Below are 15,621 nucleotides of genomic sequence, written 5' to 3'. Positions count from 1 at the left end.
GCAGCATATATTCTCAGTTTCCCACCACTATCTCAAATTTCATTTTCAGATAAAAAGTTATGCTTTTATTCATTTCATACTATATACTATAGTAATGTCACTAATGATTTCATGAATACTAGTAATAGTTGATGAATATTATGATGCTACCACTGACAAAAATAAAATCGCAGAACAGAGAACATGTGGTTCGAGTTCATCTAGAAGATGTGACTGAATCATGCAAAATAATATATGCGTAAGTACGAATCTTCTTGATACGGATATTGTTGCTTCTCTCTCAGTTTATAAAGTATCACTTACAATATATACAACGTGAGAGAGTGACAAAAGAACAAACTATATATTCGACGTGGCTTTTTATAATGGATAGAGTAAAAATATTATAGAACTAAATGAGAACAAAATTCTTTGATATATACACCTCATATCAACGATAGAAACTAGGATATTGGTCTATTGATTCTGTTTGTTTCTTTCGTCCGACTCTTGAAGAGTTAAAAGGTTATTTTGCATTGCCCTTTCATATTTTCTAAAGCTCAAAACCTTTAATAATAATAGTTTGATGTATGTTTATTTGATTATACAATCATATATTGCACACCTCATAAAAAAGGAAAAAAATTGAACATAGAAAATAAATAAAATATATTCAAAATTCTTTTTTCTTGGTGTAATAATATTCAAAATTCTATTAGAAAAGTTTGACATAAATGGTTGTATTCAAATTTTACAGATTATATATCTCTATGTATAATTCCAAATATAATTCAATTCTAATAGTTTTATTTATTTTGAGTGATTTTAAATTAAAACATTATTTATTTTCAACAAATTTAGAATGATGGAAACAAATTCAAAGGGGCTTATCGTAAAATTTGATACGATAAGGTCTTTGATAAAATAAACTGATATGATAAGGCTTTTGAACGATTCTATTTTATATCCTTGGGAATCTTTGGTTGGCCATTTGTTCTTAGATTCGAGAATCAAATAAAGGAAAAAAAAACGGGTTAAAAAACGAAAACTATATGATAAGACCGTAATAGACTTGGTACGCCTACAGTCTTTGGTCAAAAATAGCTGTGTTAAATTTCTGGCTCCTTCCACAATTCTTGGGGATTTTTATCTTCTTTTATACAGGGTCAACCATGAAATTTTCAAAGTTTTAGACGATTTATTAAAGATTTTAATAATTTAAAGATTCATTTTTTAATATAAATTTGGGGTTTATGTTTCTAAAAAGAAATCTAAAATTTTTGGAAATCAAAAACAAATGTTTCGTTAGACTTGCCCATGACCAATTCTGGCTATATACTTTTGTTTTCTGAAACTCATTACTACGAATAATGTTTACTTCGAATGCCTTTATTCTCCTGCTTGCTTTCATAAAAATAAAAATGTTTTCTCATATAGCTATACTGATTTCATCTGTTTATCTTACAAGTATAGATTAAAGCAAGAGAATTAAAAAAAACTATTTAACCTTTTCTTCTAAATATGAAACAAATCAGCATATCCTTTGGCATATTCCGTAGCTGCCCGTAATCAGTGATTATGATTTATGAACTTTCATATTTTCTTAGATACTTTCGTACAAAAGCTTAAGATAAAAAAAAACATAAAGACAATAGAACATGTTATGGTTTCGTGATATATTAAAAGAAGCCAAAACAAGAAAAAGTCGAATTGGTAACTCTCATGAGTCCACTCTAAAGTCGTCATGACCAACCATGCAGTTTGGTCCCGTTCCTAATTTCGCAATGACGGCCGACGTACGTCATTCAAAATTTGCATTTTTTTTTTTTCATACGGCCATTTTCAAATAAATGAAAAAGGTCAAAATAGCATAGAGATGGTGATGTTAAAAACTCACCTCAAACACTGTTTATAACTTAAAAGAAACTAGGTCCATTTTAGCCCCAATCATTTGATCCAAAAAAAAATCATAGAGATAAGAATACTCAAAAACGTGTCACGTAGCATGCCAGTGATGCCACATCTTGCGACGTGAGGTGCAGAAGAGAAAGAACTAACAATGTAATCGATGTCTGAATTATCATACTCTTTGGCTTCATCACTGTCCGTTTCGACTACCACATTGTATTTTTTTTTTTTCAGATTGGACTTCCAACGACTTCCTAACAAAGTTTGAATAAGCTATAAATCCGAATATAACTCGAATCTAGAACTACATTTTTGTAGACAAGATCTTCTTTACTTTGTAAAATACTTCTAACTAATTTATTTTGTTGATGGTTAAATCAAATTTTAGTTCAGATAATGATAAACGTTGTCTAGTTTATTTATTTCTTGCATGCATGATTTGAAGAGAGAAAGAATAAGCTACATAAAAAAGTTGATTATCCAAGTTAAATCCAGACTACAATTCGACTCAGCGAATAACAAAAATAAAGAAGTTAGAAGTATTTTACAAAAGGTAAAATCTGGTCTACAAATGCAGTTATGGTCGAATGAGTTAAACACTATGCTTTAAAATTGTGTTAGATATTTAAATCATAAAGTATGTATAAAAATGAAAAATAAATTTTTTTTATGAAATTGAAGGAATATATAGCTGTGAAAATACTATTATATGCTGGAAAACATTGTAAATAATCATATAGTGAAATTAAATAGATTTTTATACGAGAAAAAAAAAGAAAAAAGTTTCGGCTATAAATACGCTACAACTACCAATACACATCGAGTGGACTACCTTTCTCTTCTGAGATTTTTCCAAGGCTTCAAACTCTTTCATCACATGTCTCTTCTCTTTCCATTGTCTTCCTCGTGAAAGAAACTTCTCGACCTTTTTTCCTCTTCTCATACTTGTTCCACGGGATACTCCCACTCTACTACGCCACTCGTTTTGCCTTTCTTGTTATTTTTAATTTCCTCATTATCCCTTAATTAATTAAAAAAGCGAATCTTTTTTTATTTGACTTGTTTCACTTCCAGCATTATCGGGTTTTATACTCCTGAATTTTCGCCGATTGTATCAATCTAGAAACATCCGGGGGGATTAAAGGGTTTCATTATTAGGTTTGATATTAAAAAGGTGTGTTCGAGAGAGAGAGAGAGAGAGGGAGGATAACCATCAACCATGGCCACGGGAAGTTTGAAGAAGATGGGTTCCATTGATGCTCAGCTCAGGCTTATTGCTCCTGCTAAGGTCTCTGAAGACGACAAGCTTGTGGAGTACGATGCTCTCTTGCTGGATCGGTTTCTCGATATTCTCCAGGACTTGCATGGCGAAGAAGTCAGAGAATTTGTACGTTTCCCTTTTCTCATTCTCACTCTTTTCTCAACTTGTTATCTACAAAACAGAGCATAGACTTTTGTCTTAAAAATCTGAACTTTGAGATACGTTTAGGTTTACTCATCAAAAATTCACGACATGGGTTTGTTGTTTCTTCTTAAACTATCCCAAAAGTTCAAACCTTTATGGTAAAATCGGACAGATCAGACACATTCTGCATCAAACAAACTGAGTTTTGTCTTAAAACAGAGCAAAGAGTTTTGTCTTTAAAATCTTAACTTTGAGATACATTTAGGTTTACTCATCTAAAATCACCACATGGGTTTATTGTTTCTCCTTACACTACCCCAAAAGTCCAAACCTTTTAGTGAAATCAGGTAGATTAGACACAGACACACTCTGCATCAGACACGCTGTGTTCTGTCTTAAAAAATTTGAACTTTGAGATACATTTAGGTTTGTTCATGTGGGTTTGTTGTTTCTCCTTAAACCATCCCAAAAGTCCAAACCTTTTAGTGAAATGAGGTAGATCAGACACAGACACACTCTGCATCAGACACACTGAGTTCTGTCTTAAAAATTTGAACTTTGAGATACATTTAGGTTTGTTCATGTTGGTTTGTTGTTTCTCCTTAAGTTAAACCTTTATGGTGAAATCTAGCAGATCAGTAATGAGACACACTGAGTTTGTTTATACTTTAACGTTCTGACTCAGACAATGTTTCTGTGTGTTTTTTTCTAAAAGGTTCAAGAATGCTACGAGGTAGCTGCTGATTACGACGGGAACCGCAACACTGCTAAGCTAGAGGAGCTCGGAAACATGCTGACGTCTCTGGACCCAGGAGACTCAATCGTTGTCACAAAGTCATTCTCCAACATGCTTAGCTTGGCTAACCTTGCCGAGGAAGTCCAGATTGCCTACAGGCGCAGGATCAAGAAGCTTAAGAAAGGAGACTTCGCTGATGAGGCCTCTGCAACTACTGAATCCGATATTGAAGAGACTCTCAAGAGGCTATTGCAGCTTAACAAGACTCCTGAAGAGGTCTTTGATGCTCTCAAGAACCAGACTGTTGACTTGGTCTTGACTGCTCATCCTACTCAATCTGTTCGCCGCTCTTTGCTCCAAAAGTTTGGAAGGTTTGTTCTGAGTCACAGACATTATGGTTTCTTGTGTGTTTGTTTTTACTGATGTGTTTTGTTTTTTTGAATGTTTCCAGGATTCGTGATTGTTTGACGCAGTTATATGCAAAAGACATTACTCCTGATGATAAACAAGAACTCGATGAAGCTCTGCAACGAGAGGTATACATACACAAACAAAGAACTCTTTTTATTACATGAAACTAAAGAGTTTTAAGAATTTTAAATATAATATTCTTTTTATCTTTAAAAAAAAATTAGTTTATATTGGGACATTATTATTTTTCTATATTAACTTTATCAGTTTGGAAAAAAAAACTATAAATGTATTTTTTGTAGTGTTATTTCATTTTATTTGGTTTAACAATTTCACTTTGTATACATACACAAACAAAGAAAATCTCTGTTATTACATGAAGTCTTACTAATGCTATGTGTTGTGTTACGCCAGATTCAAGCTGCTTTCCGCACGGATGAGATTAGGAGAACTCCACCTACACCGCAAGATGAGATGAGAGCAGGGATGAGCTACTTCCACGAGACAATCTGGAAAGGAGTTCCTAAATTCTTGAGACGTGTTGACACTGCTTTGAAGAACATTGGAATCAACGAGCGTGTTCCTTACAATGCACCTCTTATTCAGTTCTCTTCTTGGATGGGTGGAGACCGTGATGGTACCTATACACTCTTATTACTTCTTTGTCCTCTTGAAAACATGAACTGGTTTTAAATTTTACTAAACATGTCTTAATCTCACCACAGGAAACCCTCGAGTGACTCCTGAAGTTACAAGAGATGTATGCTTACTAGCAAGAATGATGGCGGCTAATCTCTACTTCTCCCAGATTGAAGATCTTATGTTTGAGGTAATGGAAAGTGACAGTTTGAAGATCTTATGTTAGTAGGCATTGGTCTTACTTTTGGTTTTGTTTGGAGATGTCTATGTGGCGTTGCAATGAAGAGCTTCGTGTACGTGCAGAAGTTCAAAGGTGTGCCAAAAGAGATGCCAAACACTATATAGGTATGTGTGTGTTAAACCTTCTCTCAAGCTTCTTCTAACAGTTTGTTATACTCCCCCTCTGTTAAATGCACAAACATTAATCAAAAAAAAAACATTAAGAAACATTAACATATAAATTAAGAAACATTAAGAAAATTATTACTATTTTTTCTAATCTATAAATTAATAGATAAATTAAGTATAGTTTTTTTTTCGTCAGAGAAATTAAGTATAGTTTAACCAATAAAAAAATAAGTCTATATTATTTGATTGGTCACACACTATATTCTAAAAGTTAATTTACCTACAATATGAAAACTTCTTATTTTTTAAAACAAACAAATTTCTCTTAAACTAATTATAATATGGAAGGGTAATGTTTGATGTGTGTTCTTTTTTTTGGATTGATGTAGAGTTTTGGAAACAAATCCCTTCAAATGAGCCATACAGAGCCATACTAGGCGATGTTAGGGACAAACTCTACAACACACGTGAGCGCGCACGTCAGTTATTGTCTAGTGGCGTTTCAGACATTCCTGAAGACTCGGTGTTCACAAGTGTGGACCAGGTGTGTGTTCTTGCTGCTTACAGATCAATTTAAACGTGTTCTTGTCTGATTGTTTTTGTGTTTGTTTCCATAGTTCTTGGAGCCGCTTGAGCTTTGTTACAGGTCGCTATGCGACTGCGGAGACAGACCTATAGCCGACGGAAGCCTGCTAGACTTCTTGCGTCAAGTGTCTACATTTGGTCTGGCCCTTGTGAAGCTCGACATCCGTCAAGAATCCGACCGTCACACCGATGTCTTAGACGCCATCACGCAGCACTTGGGCATAGGTTCTTACAAAGAATGGTCAGAGGACAAGAGACAAGAGTGGCTTTTATCCGAGCTGAGTGGGAAACGCCCCCTCTTCGGGCACGATCTCCCCAAAACTGAAGAGATCACTGACGTGTTGGACACGTTCAAAGTCATCTCCGAGCTTCCTCACGATAGCTTCGGCGCGTACATCATCTCAATGGCCACTGCTCCCTCAGACGTCCTCGCTGTTGAGCTTTTACAACGTGAATGTGGCATCACACACCCTCTGAGAGTCGTCCCCTTGTTCGAGAAGCTAGCTGATCTAGAAAACGCTCCTGCTTCGGTGGCGCGTCTCTTCTCCATAGAGTGGTACAGGAACCGAATCAACGGCAAGCAAGAAGTCATGATCGGGTACTCAGACTCAGGCAAAGACGCGGGACGTTTATCCGCCGCGTGGCAGCTGTACAAGACTCAAGAGGAGTTGGTGAAGGTTGCTAAGGAGTACGGAGTGAAGCTGACTATGTTTCACGGGAGAGGTGGGACTGTTGGGAGAGGAGGCGGGCCGACGCATCTCGCTATCTTGTCTCAGCCTCCGGATACTATCCACGGGCAGCTTAGGGTGACGGTTCAAGGGGAAGTTATTGAACAGTCTTTTGGTGAAGAGCACTTGTGTTTCAGGACTCTTCAGCGTTTCACTGCTGCTACACTTGAGCATGGGATGCATCCGCCTGTTTCTCCTAAGCCTGAGTGGCGTGTGCTTATGGATGAGATGGCTGTGATTGCTACTGAAGAGTACCGGTCTGTTGTCTTTAAGGAGCCTCGTTTTGTTGAATACTTCCGTCTGGTAAGTTCTTTAACCCAACACACTTGCCTAGGCTTAGGATTTTTGTTGGAAACTAAACCAAATTTTTTGGTTAGTTCGGTTATTTTGGTTAGGAGTTTGGTTCAATTCAGTAGGTTTTAACAAAAATTCAGTTTTTGGTTCAGCTTACTTTGGTTTTCTTTAAAAAAACAAAATTCCGTTTTTGGTTAGTTCGGTTATTTTGCTTAGGAGTTTGGTTCGATTTGGTAGGTTTTAACAAAAAAAATCTGTTATTGGTTAGTGTTATTGGTTAGTTCGGTTATTTTGGTTAGGAGTTTGGTTCGATTTGGTAGGTTTTAACAAAAAATCAGTTTTTGGTTCAGTTTACTTTGGTTTTCTTTAAAAAATAAAAAATCCAATTTTGGTTAGTTCGGTTATTTTGGTTAGGAATTTGGTTCGATTTGGTAGGTTTTAACAAAAAAAATCTGTTTTTGGTTCAGTTTACTCCTTACCAAAAACCCGAACTGAAGTAACCGAACTAACCAAATTTAACCAAAATTATCTGAAAATTTTAACAAAATGAAATCAAGATCCAACCGAAATCAAAAACATCGGTAGGAATTCAAAAAACCAAATACCAAACCGAACTTTTGAGTTAATTCGGTAAGATTTATGTCAGAAACGAACTAACTAAAAGAACCGAACCCGCAGGCTACACTTGTCCTTACTTTTGTCTGTTAAGTTTTCTTTAACCAACTCTACTTGTGTTATATAGGCAACACCTGAGCTTGAGTATGGAAGGATGAACATAGGAAGCAGACCATCAAAGCGAAAACCGAGCGGAGGAATTGAGTCTCTACGTGCAATCCCATGGATCTTTGCCTGGACTCAGACAAGGTTCCACTTGCCGGTCTGGCTAGGCTTTGGATCAGCGTTCAAACGCGTGATCCAGAAGGACGCCAAGAATCTCAACATGCTCAAAGAGATGTACAACCAGTGGCCTTTCTTCCGCGTCACAATCGATCTAGTCGAAATGGTTTTCGCCAAAGGAGACCCTGGAATCGCTGCGCTCTACGACCGTCTCCTCGTCTCTGAAGAGCTTCAACCCTTTGGTGAACAGCTTCGAGTTAACTACCAAGAGACCAGACGCCTCCTCCTCCAGGTATGACATAGATGTTCAGACAGGTTCTTGAATCTTGGTTCGGTTTTATGAAATTTTGTTTGCCTTGACTAGGTGGCTGGTCACAAGGACATTCTTGAAGGTGATCCCTACCTGAGGCAAAGGCTGCAGCTGCGTGACCCGTACATCACGACGTTGAACGTGTGCCAAGCCTATACTCTCAAGCAGATCCGTGACCCGAGCTTCCATGTTAAAGTGAGGCCACACTTGTCTAAAGACTACATGGAGTCTAGTAAACCAGCGGCTGAGCTAGTTAAGCTGAATCCTAAGAGTGAGTACGCACCTGGACTTGAAGACACTGTTATCCTCACTATGAAGGGTATAGCCGCCGGTATGCAGAATACCGGTTAAGGAATCTAAAGTAAACCGGCTTTGTACCATTCTCTAAAATCTATTTCTCTGCTATGTAATATTTTATTCTACGATGTGTTAAATCTCTCTGAATCCTTCGTACGCTTTCTTATGAATATGATATGGTCATTTCTTGTTAGTGTTATTTGCTGCTATGTTTTTGATGTTTTCCCTATTACTTACTGAAGGGTAAAAAAAAAACTAAATGACTAAAGAGAGGCTAATCTGTTATTAACAAAACGATAACTAAGGTTTTAATGTGAAAAACAACTTTTTTCTACTCCAACCTTTTAGACTTTAGTAACATCATTGGCTTTTTACAATCGGATTTTTTTAGATTTTAACGAGAAACTTAAATACAAGTACGATAGAGTGAAATATGTTTTTTCACCGTGAGGTGTTTCAATATTTATTTTGGTCCACTAAGAGCAAGTTTAATAAAAATAGTATAGATTTCTCCGACGGCTAGTATTTATTGGGTTGTGGTAGCAAAGGTAACTATCTCTCTTTTAATTTAGTGACTATGTTTATAAATAAAAGAAAAATAAAGCAAAAAATAGAAAGTGAGAGTCCCAAAGTGAGCGTGTGTTTTTTTTTACAGTCACGGCCGTCGGTTTTCTCCATCGGAAACTGATTTGTAAGGTATGCATTTCTTTTATAACCATTTAAATAAAAAGTAATTCCTTACTAACCATAAGCTTGAATTTTTCGACAGAAACAAAACGTTCTATTTTTTTGATCGTTAGTGTTGAACAAAAAAAAATCGTTAGAGAAATCTTTTACTACTCCAATATTGTTAGACTTCAGTAACATCATAGGCTTTTGAAAAATTGGATTCTTTTTATAGATTTTACCGAGAAACTTAAATACAAGTACGAGAAAATGAAATCTGTTTTCACCATGAGGTGTTTCAACATTTTTACAATGGGTAATATTAATAAATTATTTTGGTCCACTAAAAGCAAATTAAATTAAAACAATATAAATAATATTTATGTTAGTCCAACGGCTAGAATTTATTATGAGTGTTGTAAATTTTTTACAATGAATATTAATAAATAGTTTGGTCCACTAAAGCAAATTAAATAACAATAATAGGAGTAATATTTATGTTAGTCCAACGGCTAGTATTTATTGGGAGTGTTGCCAAAAAAAAAAAAAAAAAAGAAGAAGGAAACTGAGGTCTATTTATACTAATTGTTAGCAAGCTCACAAATCAGATATTTCCTTTCTTCTTCTTCAGATTATTTCTCCTATTACTTGCTGGAGAAAAGATGTAGCTGGAGATGGAGTGCGGTAGTTTTTAGACAAAAGTTCGTACGGGCTCAATGTTGTAGACATCAGTGAAGACTAACTACGTCGCATTAGAGAAGTCCTTGAAAAAGTGACTATTCCCATGGAAATAGAGTCTACAAGGATACACTTCTTTCTTCTTGAACATTTTTAAATAGAAAACAAAACTTTATTTGTCAAAGCATTGTTTTCACTATAATTTTCTTCTTTTTAATTTTTTTCAAACTTTTAGAGGGAAAATTCTATATTATTTGATTGATAATGAAAACTTAATGTGTAATTTGTGAAAACAATTAGAAAGTACATCCAGTCATTGATCGTTAGAGATTGTATGATCTTTTATGCTGACACTTTTGATCGATCATTTAGTTTTCATAATTTTCCCCTCGTTTTCTTTGTAAAAATCAATGTCTTTTTTTGCTTTCTTGTTTTCTGCCTAAATTCTTTCTTTACTTGTTTTTTTTAATTTTGTTTTTGTTTCATTTGATTATTTTGCTTATATTATTTCTTGTGTTTGTTGCTTTCATATTGGTGGAGGGGATGAGGTCTGCTAGTTGGAAAGATCCAACCGAGATACCCAACCATCTTTCCGTTGACGTCTTTAACCATAAAAGGAGGGCTTTGGTTTGGGTTCTAACATGCTACAGCTTGACGATGTTGTTGTCTCGGTAAAAACTGTTCATGTCTCTTGTACTGAATTTAGATATTTTTTTTCAAAAAGGTGACTATTACCGCTATCTCGCAGAATTGAAAATCAGGACTTAGGAGATGAGAGGAAAGAGAGGCTGCTGATTAGTCTTGAAAGCCTGTGAGGTGTTCTATCTATACACATAGTCGTTATTGATCACTGGACATCATTGTTTTGGTCGCTTTACTATTTGAGTTTTTCCTTTTAAAGATTGCTACTAGTGCTGCTGAGGCTAAAACTAAAATTCCTCCTACACATCCTATCAGATTGGGTTTGGCTTTTTCGTTCTTGATGCACTGAACTGATATGTGTGCACACGCTGCAGCGTCACTGGACAAACATGTTTCAAGAACAACTGAGCTTGCGGTGAATAAATAGTGAAATGTAGAGTTCCTCCTCTGTTTCATGTATCATTATTGTGTATGTTGTACTCTGGTTTGACCGTTTGAGTGTATTGCATCATCCTGATGCATGTCTCAGACAATGTCTTCCTTTTTGTAATTTGAAACTCATTACTGTCTTCAGACACTGTCTACTTTTTATCATTTGTCATGGATCCAAATATAAAGTGATAATAACCAAGCTTGAATTTCTTGAAATGTTCTGAACATAACTCATTTAACGATGTAGCCACATGAAGCAGAGTCAAACTCCAAAAATTTATGTAAAAAGAAAAAGAAAATTGTTAAACTTAAAATATAATAATGTTGAATGCTGATGATTATGGTAGACTTTTTCTATTTTTTTTTTTTTTTTGCAGCAAACGGCTAAACTTTTTCTATTTAAGAGAATGATATATGTCTTCCATATATTATAAGAGGAAGTGCTTTGTGAAATCCTCTAGAAACTGATGGCTTGGACAAATCATTCTTGTACATTTTAAAAGTGGAAATCAACACTCACAAAAAAAAGTGGAAATCAACAGCAATCGGATTTCTGAATCGACCAATCCACTGTCTTGTGTCGATTGTTGGCATTGAGCACTAAATCGATCAATCTTTGTAATGGATAGATTAATTTCTATTTTATCTATACACCAAAACTCTTTGAAATTTTAAAATCTCGTTTAGTCCCTTTTCTGACAAACGATATAGAATCTGTAAGAACACAAAAACACACAAATGTTTTAAACAGACCAAAATATATAATAAAACCGATCAATTTCGACTAGAAATTGAAGTAAAATGGAGTAAAACACAACTCATAAAATATAGACTACAAAAAAGTCAATAATAGTAAACATAAAATCAAATGATTAAAGATAACAAATAATTATTTTTATCTCGTAGCTGCGTCTACATTTTGTAGTGCGTCAAGAATCCGATGAATATCAGGTTATTGGTTCATCAATTCAAGAACTTTCAAGTGCTATGCAGAAATTATTTTACGAGCCTAGAGATTATCTTCTGGAGATACTACTCATTCAAGATCATGTGCTGGTGGAGTGGAGTCGCATGGAGAGTTTAAAAGAACCACTCACTATTTTTTATTTTATGGATCATTGTAAAATCCTCTTTTTGTATTATAAAACTATTATACAATTTCACTTTCATGAGTTCGTTCTGGGCCTATGACTCCTCGTTTTCAACACGTCTCATAGTACTATTCAATCTTGTTATTTATTCATATACTATTTCATCTAGATCCACCGATATTCATTTCTTACATTTAATCACCATAATGTATGAAAAAGTAGAAGAAATTTTCCATAATCACCGGCGAAAAGATGATGATGAGAAGTTGTGCAGATACTTCTTGGTTGTCTCCACATGTATTCACACTCTTGCATCATATGAAAGTTAATTATATAATATATCTACAAAAAGATTTATAAGAATTTTGTTTAGGCACGAACGTATACACATCTTTTGTTTATTATTCCAGTGAGTATTCCAGGGACACAGAGGATCGACACGTAAAATATATAATTAAAAAAAAAAATTATTTCGATTATATTACCGAATGTTCAATAGTACATTGGAGAATATATGGCTCTTAAAACGGTGTAAAGTCAAAATCGGTCCCATATGTATTTTATATACACGTAATGACGTACGTATAAAACGGGGTAAAATCAAAGTCGCTCTCAAGAACTAAATTTCAAGAAGTTATATTCCTTTTTTCATTCTTTTGCATCTATTACCTAAATGTATGTACATGTAAATTTCAAGAAGTATATATTTACACTCTTAATATGTACGTGTAAGTTTTTGCTTTGTCTAACAGTAAACGTTTGAAGCAAAAATATATACATAACATACTGCCTGCGATCCAGTTACAAATGTGAAATTTCGACTTTTATTACAGCTAAAACAAAATATCTAAATTATTGTGAAAACATATTTCCATCAGTAAAAAAGCTGGAATGTACCTAGTACTTGTTTCTTGTTCCCCCTCTTCCCATGTAACGTGAACAATCAATCTTTTTCACTCTCTCTCTTTCTCTCTTTTGGGGTTTGGACTATTATATAAACAATTCAGTCTAAGACACCATTCCCACACCAATCACTCACTCTCAGATCAAAGAAAATAGAAAGAAAATGGGTTTCTCATCCCAAGATAACCCTTCTTCCTTCTTCTTCTTCTTTTTCCTATGTCTCTCCACAGTCTCTGCTTACACCAACACAAGCAGCAACAATGGTGCTGAAGCAGTAAGAAGAGAGCTACGTTCTGGGCGATGCAACTGGTTTAGAGGGAGTTGGGTTTATGACGTAAAGTATCCACTCTACGATCCTTACAAATGTCCGTTCGTAGATCCACAGTTTAACTGCAAGAAGTATGGTCGTCCCGACAATCTTTACCTTAAGTATCGATGGCAGCCATCTTCTTGTTCTCTCCCCAGGTACTACACTCTTCTTACATTCTTTAATTCTACGTTTTGGTTTTGATTCATATTGATTTAATATCAAACTTGTATTTGTCAGATTCAATGGGTTGTATTTTTTGAGGAAGATGAGAGGGAAGAAGATAATGTTCGTTGGAGATTCACTAAGCACAAACATGTGGCAGTCTCTAGCTTGTCTAATTCATGCTTGGGTTCCTAATGCTCGTTACACTCTTCTTCGCCAAAAGGGCCTCGCTTCACTCACCTTCGAGGTTTGTTCAATTTTAATTATATTTTTTTCGTCTAATTAAAAATTTAATAAAATACTTATCCATTTAAAATAGTATAATATTAATTGAGGTATGATTCTTTTATGTAGAAATTAATTTGTTTTTCAGCTTTATAGTGTGGAAAGTTTTTCCTAACGTTTAATAATTAGGATAAAGTAAATTATATAAATGAAATGGGTTAAAGTTTCTGTTTCTTTGTCTCTTTTGATTGATATAAATATTATGTTATGATCATGATGCTTTGCTAAAGCTTTTTATTCATTCTTGTTTTAAAAATAGTAGTGGTCATTACTCATTAGGACAACAGAATGAGCAAAGCATTTAAGAGATGAACGTGATTAGTGGCTTATTTCTCAAAAAGAGAGCGTCTCCGAATATCATGTCATGCTATGAACTTATGATCATGAGCCACGCAAAAGATATGTCCGATTATTTAGTAATCATTTGAGTCATGGGCGAAAATACAATAAGGTTGAAATTGTATTTTATGTATTTTATTTAGTGAAAATAGTGGTACGGTCGCAGGAATATGGAGTGACGTTGAAGCTATACAGAACGCAGTTCTTAGTGGATTTAGATTCTGAGAAAGTTGGGAGAGTGCTTAAACTGGATTCCATTAAACAAGGCAGATTGTGGAGAGGCATGGACGTCTTGGTTTTCAACAGTTGGCATTGGTGGACACACACCGGTCACATCCAGCCGTACACTTTCTTTTGCTTTGTTTTTGTTTTTTTGAGGATTTTTTTACTCATTTGAAGATGACGTCTACGTGTGTGTTTGTGTGGACCAGGTGGGATTACATGGAAGATGGGAAGAGACTGTACAAAGACATGAACAGGCTGGTCGCTTATTACAAAGGTATGACCACTTGGTCTCGATGGGTTAATGCTTTTGTTGATCCGTCTAAGACCAAAGTCTTCTTCAATGGCGTTTCTCCTACTCACTACGAGTAAGTAAATAAACAAACTCCTTTATTCTTTTAATCTTGTTGCTTATGAAAGTGAGTAAAATCTCAATGCATCAATACAATATATTTTTAGGACTATGAAAAGTTAATTTTAGTAGATAAAGTTTTTCTAATGGATAAATGAATATTGGATTTTGAATTTGTATTAATATATACGAATTTTAAAAATTGTAAATTATTCATTCACATAGTCAATTTAAAACGATTATTTGTCTTAATCGTGTTTTACCCTCTTAAGTTTATTTGTTCATTTTGTATTTGATTCACGTTTATTCACATCAATTCTAATCTTCTTTTGTTAATTAGTTTAGTTTCACAAAGGTCTTGTGATGTTGAATTCACCAAGAAGTGGGTGATTTATGTTAATGCTAAGCATTACCTTGATAACATTTTGATACCATACCTCATTTAGATCATTGTAGTTATGCTATTTTAAATCATTACCTAGGCATTAATACATTTTATTTGCAGGGGAAAGGATTGGGGAGAACCAATGAGAACATGTAAGAGTCAGACACAACCATTCTACGGGAGGAAGTATCCAGGAGGGATACCAATGGCTTGGGTAGTTTTAGCCAAAGTGATGATGAGATTGAAGAAACCGGTCCACTGGCTCGACATAACCGGTCTATCTCAGCTACGTAAAGATGCTCATCCTTCTGCTTTCAGTGGGAACCATCCCGGTAACGACTGTAGCCATTGGTGTCTTCCTGGTTTACCTGATACTTGGAACATACTCTTTTACTCTAAACTTTTCTCTTGAAACCTATCTACATTTATTTTACCAATGTATGAGTTTACTCGATAACTACCTATATTTTTTAGTTAATCTTGAGTTGTGATCGCTTGATTCTTGAATGAAATAACGTTTTAGATACCAACATGACCATGCACAAGAACTATGTGAAATGTAACAAAAGAGAGTGAAATGCTCCATAGGAAGTTTCCAAGTTATTATTGGGCCTACAAGAAACGAATGGGTCTACTTGAAGCCTAAAGAGCCCAGATGGAACCGACTGAGCTGAAGA

At 34.9% G+C, this 15,621-nt stretch overlaps 2 protein-coding genes across 2 annotated transcripts; both read left to right on the top strand.

Moving 5' to 3' along the window:
- Positions 1–2,702: 2,702 nt before the first annotated feature.
- LOC106447588 (phosphoenolpyruvate carboxylase 2) lies at positions 2,703–8,676 on the top strand. Its single transcript, XM_013889545.3, has 10 exons — positions 2,703–3,274; positions 4,008–4,399; positions 4,480–4,564; positions 4,854–5,076; positions 5,165–5,268; positions 5,339–5,423; positions 5,816–5,970; positions 6,044–7,042; positions 7,776–8,162; positions 8,235–8,676. The coding sequence occupies exons 1-10, from the start codon at positions 3,107–3,109 to the stop codon at positions 8,529–8,531; spliced, it is 2,895 nt and encodes a 964-aa protein (XP_013744999.2). The 5' UTR covers positions 2,703–3,106; the 3' UTR covers positions 8,532–8,676.
- A 4,322-nt stretch (positions 8,677–12,998) lies between these two features.
- Positions 12,999–15,474, top strand: LOC106450325 (protein trichome birefringence-like 39). Its single transcript, XM_013891970.3, has 5 exons — positions 12,999–13,354; positions 13,437–13,608; positions 14,152–14,327; positions 14,417–14,575; positions 15,065–15,474. The coding sequence occupies exons 1-5, from the start codon at positions 13,053–13,055 to the stop codon at positions 15,354–15,356; spliced, it is 1,101 nt and encodes a 366-aa protein (XP_013747424.3). The 5' UTR covers positions 12,999–13,052; the 3' UTR covers positions 15,357–15,474.
- Positions 15,475–15,621: the final 147 nt, after the last annotated feature.

The sequence above is a fragment of the Brassica napus genome, chromosome A4, assembly GCF_020379485.1.
Source record: "Brassica napus cultivar Da-Ae chromosome A4, Da-Ae, whole genome shotgun sequence".
In the NCBI taxonomy this organism is placed as follows: Eukaryota; Viridiplantae; Streptophyta; class Magnoliopsida; order Brassicales; family Brassicaceae; genus Brassica; species Brassica napus.
This window is presented reverse-complemented; position numbering and strand designations above follow the sequence as displayed.

Bases quoted from the DNA above. Each gene is read 5' to 3' on its own strand.
- LOC106447588 (XM_013889545.3), top strand. From the start codon at position 3,107: ATGGCCACGGGAAGTTTGAAGAAGATGGGTTCCATTGATGCTCAGCTC. The intron at 3,275-4,007 runs GTACGTTTCCCT...TTTTTCTAAAAG, and splicing joins GCGAAGAAGTCAGAGAATTT to GTTCAAGAATGCTACGAGGT. The intron at 4,400-4,479 runs GTTTGTTCTGAG...GAATGTTTCCAG, and splicing joins TTGCTCCAAAAGTTTGGAAG to GATTCGTGATTGTTTGACGC.
- LOC106450325 (XM_013891970.3), top strand. From the start codon at position 13,053: ATGGGTTTCTCATCCCAAGATAACCCTTCTTCCTTCTTCTTCTTCTTT. The intron at 13,355-13,436 runs GTACTACACTCT...TGTATTTGTCAG, and splicing joins TCTTCTTGTTCTCTCCCCAG to ATTCAATGGGTTGTATTTTT. The intron at 13,609-14,151 runs GTTTGTTCAATT...GTACGGTCGCAG, and splicing joins TCGCTTCACTCACCTTCGAG to GAATATGGAGTGACGTTGAA.